Here is a 14293-nt window from a genome sequence, read left to right on the forward strand (position 1 = left end):
TTGGTGGTACCCCACGCAGGAGTCTGAGGTGGTTTTACCCGGGAAAGTAGCTAGTTGATTCTTTAGCCTTAAATGGAAAAGTTGGAAAAGGAAAAACAATATCTACTCTTATTTCTGCTCCACAGGAATTACCCACCTGTCCTCATTGGAATTATGCATGAAGGGCTGCATTCCTTCAGCTTTATAGGGTATGACCCAGTGTGTTCAGAGGCTGGACGGGAAGATTTGATGGAGCAGCATTTTGTAGCAAACCGATCTAGGGCAAAAGTGTTCCACATTCCCCTAGAGCTTTTCTCTCCCATTTCCCTTCTGTGATTTCAGACACCCATCTATGTTTGCTGGGAGAATCATTAAGTCTTGAGCTCTGCGCTCCTTCCTCTTACCAGACCTAATAGTGACTTTAAGGTGGAGGGGAAGTTAGCAGAAAAGTATATTGTTTCCGTCTTGAAGGGGGCGTGTCCCAGGCTTGTCTACCTGCACAGACAGTAATGTGTGCCAGGAACTGCTGATGGATCAGTGAGCCTGTGTTCACGCCAGTGAGCTGCTGTTGCTCAGATACTAATACTTTCTTTCCAAACAGCATAAGAAGTAATTGAGTCACAAGTACACTGAAGGAAGGGCACCCTCGAGCTGTGGCGTGAAGAGAGAAATCACCAGGTAAGCCCAATAACTGTACTTTGATTACTAAGAACGTGTATTACTATGACCAATACTCCCTGTTAGTCTGAGAATATTTTTTCTCTCCTTGAAAAAAAAATTCTGATTTCAATATCTCATTTCCCAAAGATAGTTAATTAAGGGAACAGAGCTGAAAAAGCAATGAGCAGAAACAACAGATTTCGATTCACTTACTAACTATAATGAGGTGATTAGCTGAGGCTCAAGCTCCAGATTATCTGACTCAAAGCACACTCTTCCCTCTGTGATAACGCAGGACCCCCATTCTTCTGATGTGCCAGGGAGGTAGATTGACTAGAATAAAACGGGCTCCACCAAAGATACTTGCTAAAGTATCAGTCATATGGTTTTCACTAATTCATAATACATTAACCATAGCAATCTCTTAAAATAAAATCGCGCTTGAGAGAATTAAGCTTATTTTTCCTTTAGGGTGAATTAGTTTAAGCTTTGCCTGAATCCATATGTACCCAAAAAGTACTTCTCAATTTAACTCCTTTCCAGGACTCCAAAAAACCCTAGAATTGACTAATTATTTCTCCTGCTACTTCCCCAAGTAAATATAAAATGACACACTGTATTTTCTTAGCAGCTGCCTTGAAAATATAGAATTTTTCTTTTCTCTTTTCTTTGTTTTCATGAAAAATCCATTGATGTAAACCTGATAGCCTATGTAATATGCCATGCCAGAGACTACATGAAGGAAAGATACTGAAGGAGGAATAGAAAGAAGGTCAAGGTGGGAGAGCCGTGGAGAAGTGATGACCTTGACTTTTTCGTGCTGAGATCCATTAAGCTCAACTTGATAATAGCATTCATGGGCTGGAGATTACAAACAGAGGCGAGAATAACAAAAAATAAACAAAAGTACATTCTTTAATATGTTAGAATATTAACACAAGCCTTTTATTATGTTCTGTTTTCATTAAGAAAACACCACTCATTATCTAACCATAACCCAAATTGACAAGTGTTCTAATAATGGTCCCATAATACTTTATTCAACCATTGACAAGTAGTAAAACACTGAGCAAATTACTTAGTTGTCTTGTCCTGGTTATTTCATTTGTAAAGTGGTGCCAATAAGCATTAAGATTGGAAATAGGAGTGTATGCCTGTGGAGTCTGACAAGCTCAACTTGCAAACTCACCTTTTGTGCATAACCCTAAGCTGACATGAATTATTGATGGATGCCTCGTATGTCTTGCTTCTCCAAAAGGAGAGTAAATTTCTTAAAAAGCAGGGACAGTGTCCCCATAACAGGGTCTGTCTGTTGCTGGGCTGAGGGCAAGGAAAGCACCATACTTTCACAACAATGTACTTTCTGATGTCTTTCATTACACAACTAAAGGAATGCAAACATCTTCTTTAAAAAAGTAAATGAACACATTCATTCAAATTAGGATATAAGTAAATGATTTTAGTGCTTTGGCTGAAAGTAAAGTAAAAACTGGAAGAAGCAAGAGGGTACTGGATATCTGAGGGCATTAGCAGTGGTAGGGGTGTACGTCACAAGGGTGCACAACTCAGAAAGTGGGGGAGTGGCATCCCCAGGACAAGTGTCACTGAATTCACAATTTTGCTTAAGGCCACCCTTATGAAACTGTGTTGTGTAACCTACCTAATCTAAATGTTTACATTTTGTAAGTTTCAAAATATTTTGCCTAGTTTTATTTTATTTTATTTTATTTTTTGTGACGGAGTCTCGCTCTGTTGCCCAGGCAGTGGCGCGATCTCGGCTCACTGCAAGCTCCGCCTCCCGGGTTCACGCCATTCTCCTGCCTCAGCCTCCTGAGTAGCTGGGACTACAGGTGCTCGCCACCACGCCTGGCTAATTTTTTGTATTTTTAGTAGAGACGGGGTTTCACCGTGTTAGCCAGGATGGTCTCGATCTCCTGATCTCCTGACCTCGTGATCCTCCCACCTCGGTCTCTCAGAGTGCAGGGATTACAGGCGTGACCCACTGCGCCCAGCCGCCTGGCTTTCTTTAGTTTTTTGGCAGGGAACACCTATAGCTTGTAGAGAAGGGGAAACGCTGTTGCCAAATACCTATGTCTTGGGATTTTCCTAAATTGTGTTTGTCTTAGCAGAGTAGTGCTCACAAGATTTCAAGGTCTTCAGAGTTCTTGACTGGATAGATACACGGTTTTATTTTATTTAATTATCTATTTATTTATTTATTTTTGAGACAGAGTCTCACTCTGTTGCCCAGGCTGGAGTGCAGTGGCCCAATCCCAGCTCACCGCAACCTCTGCATCCCAGGTTCTAGCAATTCTCCTGTCTCAGTCTCCTGAGTAGCTGGGATTACAGACACCTGCCACTACACCTGACTAATTTTTGTGTTTTTAGTAGAGAAAGAGTTTCACCATGTTGGCCAGGCTCTTCTCAAACTCTTGACTTCAAGTGATCCACCAGCCTTGGCCTCCCAAAGTGCTGGGATTATAGGCGTGAGCCACCACGCCCAGAGACACATGGTTTTAATAGATGTGAAAACAGTTTAGAATCTTGGAGGGATAGTACTAAAGGTCTATAGCATCGTGATCTGAAACATACCCTCTTCCATGCACAGCTGGGTTCAAACCTTGATAACTCACCCCGTAGTACACAAAACCACTAAGGCAGGGAAGCCTTCTTATCACATCCCCTCCCCAATAAGCCACAGATAATCTCATAGAGGCTTCTGGTCAGTGGCTGATGGAAACTGGGATCTGGCATGTTGAGAATGAAAATTCATAGGAATTAATAATAGAAGTGGAAAATGCCCTAGCATTTCAGAGAGTTAAAATACATTTCCTATGTGCACTCAGTTGAAAAAATAAAATGCAGAGATGAACAGCAATGAGGTATGCAGTCCTAAAACTGCAAACTCTAGTTAACGTTTTATTGATGAGCGTTATCAGATCCTCATGGTGTCTTCTTGGTCTCAGTGCAAATGTCAGTTTTTGATCTCCAGAGGTCCACAAATCTAAAGACTTTAAAGTCCTTAAGATAATTTTCTTATTCTTTTTTTCTTTCTCAGAAGACAAAACTTTAAAACCTGATAAGAGTTTTTTTACTTTTTTGAGATAAGCAGATATTTATTATACGTTTGTGAAGTTGGGACAGCCTGTCATAATATAACAGATTCACACCTGCAAAGTTCTGGGTAAAGAGAATTTGTGTTAAGCAGGTTATATTTTCTGTAAGCACCTTTCACACTTGTGTTTGTACTGCATGCAGCCTGACTCTACTTGGAGACTTCCCTATGCTTAATCTCTTAAAGAATCAAGCTAATTATTTCTGATAAGACACTTAATGATATATTTCTTAGGCATATCATACTCTTTTATGTTGTTGACCAAGGTATCAATTAAACAGGTAATTGGTAAAAGATGTAGATATGGTATAATTAAAAATATATATTTAGGTCAGAATTTTATAGAAAAAGGTGGGCCTCATTAAACAAGCTTACAGCTCGATAGGGGGAATAAATTATAGTGTTCTATACCACTGCAGAATGATTATAGTTAACAATAATATATAGTTTCAAATAACTAGAAGGAGAATATTCAATGTTCCCAACACAAAGAAAGATAAATGTTTGAGATGATGGATATGCTAATTACCCTGATCTGATCACTATATATTATATATATCAAAACATCACTAGGTACGCTATAAATGTGTACAATTATTTGTCAATTAAAAATAAAATTTAAAATAAATAAGTAGATAAAATTGATAAAGAATTATCAAGGTGGTCTAGATAAAAAATGGTTTCACTGGGAAATACAGTTGATAAAATTGGCTATTCACTTGGAGGAAATGAAAGGAAATCTGAAAACCTAAATAAATTCCAGAAGGATTGAAGATTTACTTATTTCATCCCAAAACCTAAATTAACTTAAGAAAGATTGAAGATTTAAGTGTATTAGAAATAATTTAAAGAACGAACGAAGTGTTAGACTAAAATGTAGCAAAATGTTTTCCAATCTTTTTATAGAAAACACATTCTTTGGCCGGACACGGTGGTTCACGCCTGTAATCCCAGCACTTCTGGAGGCTGAGGCGGGCCGATCGTCTGAGGTCAGGAGTTCGAGACCAACCTGGCCAACATGGTGAAACCCTGTCTCTACTAAAAATACAAAAATCAGCTGGGCATGGTGACATGCACCTGTAGTCCCAGCTACTCCGGAGACTGAGGCAGGAGAATCGCTTGAACCCGGGAGGCAGAGGTTGCGGTGAGCCGAGATTGCACCACTGCACTCCAGCCTAGGTGACAGGGCGTGACTCTGTCTCAAAACACAAACAAGCAAACAAAACCACACATTCTTCACACAACCCCAAGGTTAAAATCCATAATGGGGCTGGGTGTGGTGGCTCATACCTGAAATCTCAACACTTTGAGAGGTTGAGGAAGAAGGATCACTTGAGCCCAGGAATTCAAGACCAGTGTGAACAATATGTCGAGACCTCGTCTCTGCAAAAAAATAAATGAAAAAATAATTAGCTGGGTGTGGTGGTGTGTGCCTATAGTCCCAGCCACTCAGGAGGCTGAGACAAGAGGATCATTTGAGCCCAGGATGGGGCTGCAGTGAGCTATGATCATGGCACTGCACTCCAGCCTGGGCAGCAAAGCGAGACCCTGTCTCTAAATATAGCTAAAAGTAAAATTGAATAAGTAAAATCCATAATGGAAAAGATTGACAGATGTGATTTCATGAACATTTTAATCTTTTGTGCAGAAGAAAATAATGCAAAAGGTTTAAAGATGGACTACAAACCATGAGCAAATACCTATAATAAGTGACAAAGACAAAAGAGTTCCTAAAACACAATGTTTAAGAAAAAGATGAACATTCCAATAGATAAACTTAGGAAAATGATTTAAGTAGTCAAGCTGGAAAAAAAAACAAATGGCCAGTAAATCTCTGAAAAAATGCTTAAACTTACTGATAATCAAACACAGGAAAATTAAAATAATAAGGCAAAAATTTTGCCTATCTGTTTGGCAACATTAAAAAGATATTGTGGACAGAGTGATGAAACAGGCATTTCTGCAGCTTACCAGTGAGTTGTAAATGGGTACAAGTTAGGAGGGCAATTTGACCATGTCTATACAATCTCAAAATATATAAACCTTTGTAAGCAGCACTTTCCTTTTAACTTAGAAAAGTTAATAGTTCAATCCTGGTTTACCTGGAATTCAGATGCGTGGAAGGAAGCTTAATAGAAGGGAAGTTCGAGGGCAGACTGTGGGAGTTCAAAACTGCAACGATCTTGAGTTTGCTTTTCATTCTGTATGGTGTAGAATCTGGATGGTTTCTGAGGATGAATTGATGTGATATTTTCAGGATAGGTGGAATGCCAGTCAACTGGTTCTATTTCTAGAAGAATCATCTGGGGAATATGATTTTAAAAGTTATTTTTACTTTTTAAGAAAATCACGATGAAAATACTATTCATATGTAAAGGGAAATGTAAAGAATTAGGGGGTTTTGGTAGGTTTGAAACAATGAAGATTTATCAGTGTAAGCATGGAATGAGAAGTAGGAGAAGTGTGTTTTACTCTTATTTAAAATAGATCACCCAAGAAGGGTTTGTAACATCTTTAATTTGACCATTCGTATATGAAGATCCCACAGAGCCTGTTCTGCAGGGGTTTTCCAGCAGGCCTGATCATTTGTGTTTCCATCCTTGGACACCTGACTCTCCTTAGACACTGAGGACAATCATGTTTATCAGGAAGATAGCTTGTTTTTTCTTGTGTAATGTCAACGTTTATTTTAGCGTGGGGGGTACCTTTTTGTTATATGGGTAGTAGATTGTGTAATGTTGAGGTTTGGGGTACAAATGATCCTGTCACCAGGTAGTGAGCATGGTACCCAATACATAGCTGTTTTTTGTTTGTTTTGTTTTGTTTTTGAGACAGGTTCTCCCTCTGTCTCCCGCGCTGGAGTGCAGTGGTACGATCTTGGCTCCCTGCAACCTCCGCCTCCAGGGCTCAGGTGACTTTCCCACCTCAGCCTCCCAAGTAGCTGAGACCACAGGTGCGCACCAACATGCCCGGCTAATTTTTGTATTTTTAGTAGAGACAGGGTTTCGCCATGTTGCCCAGGCTGGTCTCGAACTCCTGAGCTCAAGCAATGTACCAGCCTCTGCTTTCCAAATTGCTGGGATTACAGGCCTGAGCCATCGTGCCCAGCCCAATAGGTAGCTTTTCAGCCCTTTCCCCCTCTCCCTCTCTCTCTGCTCTAGGAGTCCCCAGTGTTGATTGTTTCCATCTTTATGTTCATGTGTACCCAGTGCTTAGCTGCCACTTGTAAGTGAGAACATGCAAATTAGCTCAGGAACAGGAAGACAGCTTTGAAATGTATGTTCTTTTTTTCTGAAAAAAAAAGAATTGTTTGTAAGGAACTCAGGTGGAGATCAAATTAACAATCATGATTTTATTAAAATCATGCCCCAAGCAACAAAAACTGACTGGCTCATGGTCGGAGGGAAATACTTGATTCTTTGGGCTGAGAAATGTAGGGAAATAGTTAACAAATTCTTTTTATTTAGAATTTAAACGTCACATTTTCATTTTCTGCAATTGTGAAATGAAAATAAATTCCACTTAACTTACACAAGTGCCCAAATAATCAAATCAAAACATATTGAAAAGCACTTTGTAAATTAGAAGGAATTATTTTATTTCTTTTTTATGAGGTAGCTATCACCTCTCTGGAGTTCTGTTCAGGTACTTCTTAATTTTTAAAAGCAAACAATGCAAGAAGCTCAAATTATCTGGTCTTTCCTTTCTTTAAATGAAGTTGAGTAGAGGAGATGAGAAATAAGCCCTACCTAGGAATTCCAAGGAAACCTGGGTCCTGTTACTAAGCTGAAATCTTGGCTAGAAGAAAGAGCTTGGCACCTTTTGCAGAATGCCGTTAATCATCTTTTAAGGGCTTGGCGGTCACTCCTGCTATACTGAACCACAAACGGCTGGTGAGCATCTTCAGTTACAAGGGATTGGAATAGAGCCAACCCATGAGGCTCACAGCTAAGCCTTTTACAGTGAAAATGAGCTGGACTGGTCTTCTGTGGGAAACGAACCCTACTAGAATGCCAGAAGGCATATTGAGCAATGAGCTAAAAACAACAAATCATCCTGAGTGAAGCTCTTCTCAGATGCAAAGTGCAGACTAAATAGAAAAACAGAATCCTTGTTAGGAAGGAGCAGACAGCTGTGCTAGGCTGCAGGCACCAGCAGCAGGAGAAATACTCTTGAGCTGAATGACGTTCTAATTAGTGGCAAAGGAAACACAAACTTATAAGCACATATCTCAATTCTGGGATGGGAAAGGATCAGATTTGGAGGTAGGGTCACAAACTGGACTCCGAAGGCACAACCAATCAATGAAACATAGGACAGTTAAAATAGGGACCCTGGAACAGAGATTCTCGGTAACCCAGAAGTTCGCAGAAGTGGGTCTGGATTGTGGCTTTCAGAGTTTCTCTTGAGGCATGGAGCTACCATGCATGATAGGCGGGCATGACTATATTGTTAACAGCCAGTACATGGCACAATGCCTGGGAAATGGGAGGCTGTCAGTATACAGTATACGGTAGTTGAACAAATGCAAGTTTAGCAGATTGGTGAAGTGTCCTGGGGAAGGAGTGACTGAGCCAAGAAATTCTTTTTGTCCCCACCAGACTTATAATTCCAGAATTCTTAAAAATTATACCTCTGTTCTGAACCCAATAATTAAATTCTTAGTAGGTTCTTAGCTCATCTCAAAAGATGTTCAAGAATTTAATAACCAGTTTGAGGAGAAAACAAGAATAAAGATGAGTAGGAATCGGTGATCTTTCCAGGCTTTGGTTTGGTGACTGCCGATGTTGATAAAAGAATAATTACATAAGTAATCTACAAATAGAAGGCGGGGAATGGGTATGTAATAATGAAACCTGAATGTGAATAGATCTGAGCTCACTTTATTTTCCCCCTTACTGTAAAGAAGAAACCGAATCCACAGAGTTTTAACTTTCCCAAATCCTCACGGAAGAGGTACAAACACGAGGTTAGGGTGTAATTCATTCAGACCTCTTCCTGCTGTGTTGATAAACAGGAATGTGCTAAAACATGCTAAAATATAAAACATGTTTAAAATTTTACTGTGCACACATGTATAGAGACCTCCCCTGAGATTTTAAATGACTTTAAATTACTGTCCTTCCAGAGGAAGTTCGTCTTGTTCATATAACTTACCAAACCTTCAAACATTTTTCCAAAGATGGAAGTGGCTATCTTTTCTGTCCCTTCTCAGCTGTCTTCTCCTCTATCTCTGTCCAGTTACAGAAACACAAAGAAGCTTTTCTCAAAGGCAAGTGGCCTAACAGTTCTTAGAAAAGATAGATGCTAATGAATATGTTATCAAAAACTGGTAAAATGAGAGGTGAAACAAAACCAAGGTTTTACAGGTCATCTGCCTAACTCTTTTTGAGTCATGATTTCTTTTAGATCTTATGTGGAGACCTGCTCTTTCCATCAATGTGTGTGTGCACATAGGCGCACGTGAGGCCAAGATGGACAGGAAGGAGACAGCTCTACTGGGAATTCTATTTATAAAGAAAAAAACATAATCCCATAAATATTGATGCCAGAGAAACAGTGCAGAGTTCAACTGTGCCTAAGATTAGATTGTTGCCAAGAATGCTGGAAAGTGTAGGTGTGAGCAGTTTCAACTAAGCCCGCTGTTGATAAGGAGACAGCTGTTGGCATAAATAAATGATATTTGGAGTCCATAAGTATATAACTGAAAGAATAGGGAGACAACAGCCAGCCCTCTCCAAAGGCATAATAGCAAGTTCTAATGATTGTTCCCTGAAGGACAGGGAATGAACTCACTGAATGAATTCAAGGAAGTGCAGGGTCAGGGGGCGTCCCACCATGGTCAAGCCTTCCCATCGCTGGCCCCAGCAGCCACAGCACAAGGTGCGATGGAAACATGTCATACTCTAATGACAACAACAGCTCCTCATCGGTGGCAAGAACATAAGGATTCTGAGAATTTCTAAATAATCAGGACCATTCCAGCTTGGAAGGGAAGTGATGAAAATACCATGGGGTTAATGTTTAACAAAGGCGAAGTTCAGTGGGATTTATGAGGACCTCGTACACACACAAAGCAATCTCTGACATCCTTGCTGCTGTGGACCCTCCTTTGAGTCAGATAATTCAATTACTGTAAAAATGTACTTTTATTGCTTCAAAGCTGGGATCTCTCCATTTCCAGAGTGGCGGGAATCAGTTAAACCAAGTGCACTTTTAAAAAAAAATAAGTTAATTTGACTCAGAATTGAAGTCAAATTCTGGCACAATCCAGCAAGTAACTATACAAGCTGATGGTAAGGTTGAAATACTAGGCACCACTCTGGGTACTTGCAAATTACTCATTCAATTCTCCTAAGAGCCCGTGAATTAAATACTATTTTCCCCATATTCTTGATGAGTAACCAAAGTATAGAAAACTTAAGACAATTCCAAAGGGCATCCAGTTGATAAATGTCAAAGCTGGGAACAGGACCCTGGCTAGCGCAGCTACAGAGCCCATTTTGACCCATGTGCCTGGAGATTTCATTTTTTTCCCACCTTTGACTAGTTGTCAAATACAGGATATCCAGTTAAATTTGAATTTCAGATAAGAAACAAATAATTTTAGACAACAAATAATGTTGCAAATATTGCACAGGGCCATACTTCACTAAAACATTTCATTGTTTATTTGAAATTCAAAATTTTGAGGGTATCTTGTGTTTTTACTTCCTAAACCTTACAACTGTATCCCAGAGGGAGCTATATGCACCAAGGAAGCAAAGAAAACAATTTTGATTCACTTGAGCTTTGGTTTCAAATCCCAGAGTAGAACTCCTATCACAGGACTAGACTAGGTAGAGAAATCTTTATTTTTTATTTTATTTTTATTGTTTTAAGGATGGAGGGTAGCAGAGTGGAGGCCTCAGGCGCCACAACCTCTCCCTCTGCCACTTCTCCCTGGATAAATCGTTTTTCCTATTACTTAAAACAGTCTAGAATAACAGCTCTCAAACCTGCCTGGATGTGAGCATTGCTTGTCTAGCTTTAATAATACACACGGGCTGGTCTGGCATGGTGGCTCATGCCTGTAGTCCCTCTTTGGAGGCTGAGGTGGGAGAATTGCTTAAGCCCAGGAGTTTAAGATCAGCTTGGACAATATAGTGAAACCTTGTCACTACAAAAAATTAAAAGAATTAGCCTGTAGTCTCAGCTATTAGGGAGGCTGAGGTGGGAGGATCACTTGTGCCCAGGAGGTCAAGGCTGCAGTGAACCATGACTACATCATTGCACTTCCAGCCTGGGTGACAGAGCAAGAACATGTCTCCATAATCATAATTATAATTATAATATACAGAGCTGGGCCTGACCTGTCCAAGATTTAGTAGGTTTAGGGTGAGATGGGGACACCCACATTTTCTAATGAGCTCCTAAATGTTTTCTCCTTACCTTCTCTTCCCTCCCCTCCTCACTGGTCTGAAACTCTGACTCTAAGTTAGAGTTTACCATCTGTAGCAAGTCCAAGGATGCCAGAGTATATCTCTAGGGTGGGAGAAGAGGGAATAAAGAGGTGGGGTCTATGAGAGAGGGCTTTTCCACAATGCCCAGAGCTGTCTTCAGGCCTTCTCAAGCTGGCTCTACAGCCTCAGGCCTGGACTACATGTATGAGAAAGATTTTTCAGAGTGGGATGAGGAGGTGAGAGAGAGAGAGAAACAGAGAGAGAGTGAGCCTGAGAGCCGTATGCAGGCCAGATCTCCCATTTGGAAGCAGGCTCTGGCACAAAGAGGCAAAACGGATTACACCGCAGGCACCAAGACTGTTATCCCATTTGAAAGCTCCAGCCCTATAAACTGTGACCGAAATAGTTCCCGGGAATTCAAATTAAAAAATCCTTCCCTAGAAGTGAAGAAAAAGTGGCCGGGCATAATGGCTCACGCCTGTAATCCCAGCATTTTGGGAGGCGGAGGCAGGCAGATCACTTGAGGTCAGGAGTTTGAGACCAGCCTGACCAACATAGTGAAACCCCATCTCGACTAAAAATACAAAAATTGGCCAGACATTGTGATGGGCACCTGTAATCCCAGCTACTCATGAGGCTGAGGCAGGAGAATCGCTTGAACCTGGAAGGTGAAGGTTGCAGTGAGCCACTGCACTCCAGCCTGGGCGACAGAGTGAGACTCCATCTCAAAAAAAAAAGTGAAGAAAAAGTGGAAAAGGGGCTGGAAGGGGCACAACCCCCCTCTGCTATGTGACTGTGCTTCAAGAGGGTATTGCAAAATCAGTTTAGTAGAATATAACAATTTACTAATAAAAATGAAATAAATAAAATAAAAACAAGTAGAAAACATCCAAGGTACACACACACACAAATATTCATGTTATAACATATCTTTCTTTCTATGGGATCCTGTCAAGAAACTTTGTAAAACACTGCTCTGGAGACAAATATTCATCACTTTTAGAAAGCAGAAAGCACAGGCAGGAAGGAATAGAACTCAGCAGACAAGCTGTGGGGAAACAAGACCCTAAAGAATACTCTAGAGCTCAGGCTGCTGCCAAAGAATTTTAAAGCAATAGATTTACAAGGAGTCTTTGGTAAACAGGAAGGTGGCGCATAAGAGGACCATTCATCCAAAAGGAGAAGGTAAATTCAAAAGCTGTACGTGTCACATTGCCTGTTTTTCATGCTGCCCCAGAAAGCCCTAGAAAAGGTCTCTGCTGAAACATTGGCCACCTCTTTGGTAGTTCTTCCCTGTCTCTAATGCCTTTTCTCTGCTTTTGAGATCAGAGGGCAGTGTGGGGTGGCACTGGAGAGATGGCAGCATTTGTATGAAGTTTAAGCATACCCAGGAAGCAAGGTAAGGGCTGGATGGAGAGCCCAACTTTGTGTACTCCGGACTGCTAAGCAAGGACACTTATTCCAGGGGAGGACTTTTGAGTTCGGGAGTCAAACTTTTCCATCTTCTCCTGTGAGATGTAAAAGAAACATTGAGAGGCCAGAAGAAGGTATTCCTTTAAGTTCTATCAATGCCGTGCAGTAAAACTTAGCGGTGATGTAAGCGTCCTGTGTTGAGCTACCCAATACGGTAGCTCCTAGCCACATGTGGCCCCTGAGCACTGGAAATGTGGTCAACGTGATTGAGCAACTGAATTTTAAATTTAATTTAATTTCAACTGTCATTCGTATTTAGATAGCCGCACATGGCTAGTGGCTACTGTATTAGACAGAACAATTCTAACATTTTGTGATTTTTTTTGATGCAAAATAACCTGGGTGTACGTGATTAATCTTGTGACCAGGTCTATGAGTTTTATCTAAGTTATTTGAGATAATCATAAACTCAAGGACATCTTTTAGCTGATTATATCTACTATGAAAAAGGAAATTTGCTGGATTGATTCATTATTATTTATATGCTTAAACACTCAAATTGTATCCTGGTATTAATGGTTTAAAGAGTCTTTGGTTATTTTAATGTTTTTCTTTCCTGAAAGGAAAAGGAAACTTCAGTGAAATATAAAAGACTGGTGTTAAATACACCTAGTTGCAATGTTAAGCAAGTCATAATTTTTAAAACAGCCTGTGTTTAGTCAGATACCATCACCTGGAAGAGAGTTCTAGAGCAGTTTTCTAGTAAGTCTGTAAAGGTGGAAATTTACTACGTCTGCTATGGGAGCAGAAGTCATGATGTCACAGGTTCCGTGAAGTGGAAACACAATCAAATACCCAGGGGCTCGGATCAGCTCAGCGAGGCCCTACCACTGTGTGCATTTTTACATTTTGGCTTGAATTTCTTGTTTTTATGCCTCTACCTTACCTGATACCCTGCTTGTTTAGTCACAGACTATGCACCTGACTGCTGCTGCTCAGTCCAGGGAAAATGAAAGTTGGAGTGCTGTGGCTCATTTCTTTCTTCACCTTCACTGATGGCCACGGTGGCTTCCTGGGGGTAAGTTGGTGCTATATCTCATATCTCTTCTCAACTATCTCTCCTCTCTCCTTCTGGCACTTTTAGAACCCCTCACTCTTTAGGGGACTGCAACTGCATAATTTAATGTACTTGAGATCCGAAGTCCTGAGTTCTCGTTTCAACATGACCAACATTCATTGTGTGGCCTTGGATAAGTAAGTCATTTCATCTCTTCGGAGTTTAGATGATCAAACTGCGAAAGAAGGATCTTTGATTAAACTATCTTAGAGATCTTTTCCAGTTCAACATATTCTCTACTATGGCTTCTTGGATGCAGAAAAGTCACATAGATGGACGTTAGCAATCCTTTGACACTCTCTTCCCTATCTACACTCGCTTTCGTGATGCTTTCATCTAGGATCATGGTTTTAATATTCTCTACGTACTGATGACTCCCAGCTGTATAGCTCCATCTCAGACCTCTCCCCTGTCCACACTCACATGTCCATTACCTGCGTGTTATTTCCAGCTGGGCACCCAGTAGACCTCCGAACTTCATTTGTCCAAAATCGAACCCACTCCTTCTTGCCTGTCTCAGCAGGTGGTATCACTATCTTTCCAGCCACTTAGGCAAAAAAACCTTAA

The 14293-nt window shown here is 40.6% G+C and overlaps 1 protein-coding gene across 1 annotated transcript in view; it reads left to right on the forward strand.

Annotated features, from left to right (window-relative positions):
• Positions 1–248: 248 nt before the first annotated feature.
• Positions 249–14293, forward strand: part of LOC105490917 (adhesion G protein-coupled receptor F1) — a 44549-nt gene continuing 30504 nt past the window's right edge. Inside the window, exons 1-2 of the mRNA XM_011756898.2 lie at positions 249–657; positions 13576–13687. Coding sequence (XP_011755200.2) covers positions 13619–13687 — 69 coding nt within the window. The 5' untranslated portion in view covers positions 249–657; positions 13576–13618. The remainder of the gene's footprint in view (positions 658–13575; positions 13688–14293) is intronic.

The sequence above is a fragment of the Macaca nemestrina genome, chromosome 5 (genome assembly GCF_043159975.1).
Source record: "Macaca nemestrina isolate mMacNem1 chromosome 5, mMacNem.hap1, whole genome shotgun sequence".
NCBI classification, from domain to species: Eukaryota; Metazoa; Chordata; class Mammalia; order Primates; family Cercopithecidae; genus Macaca; species Macaca nemestrina.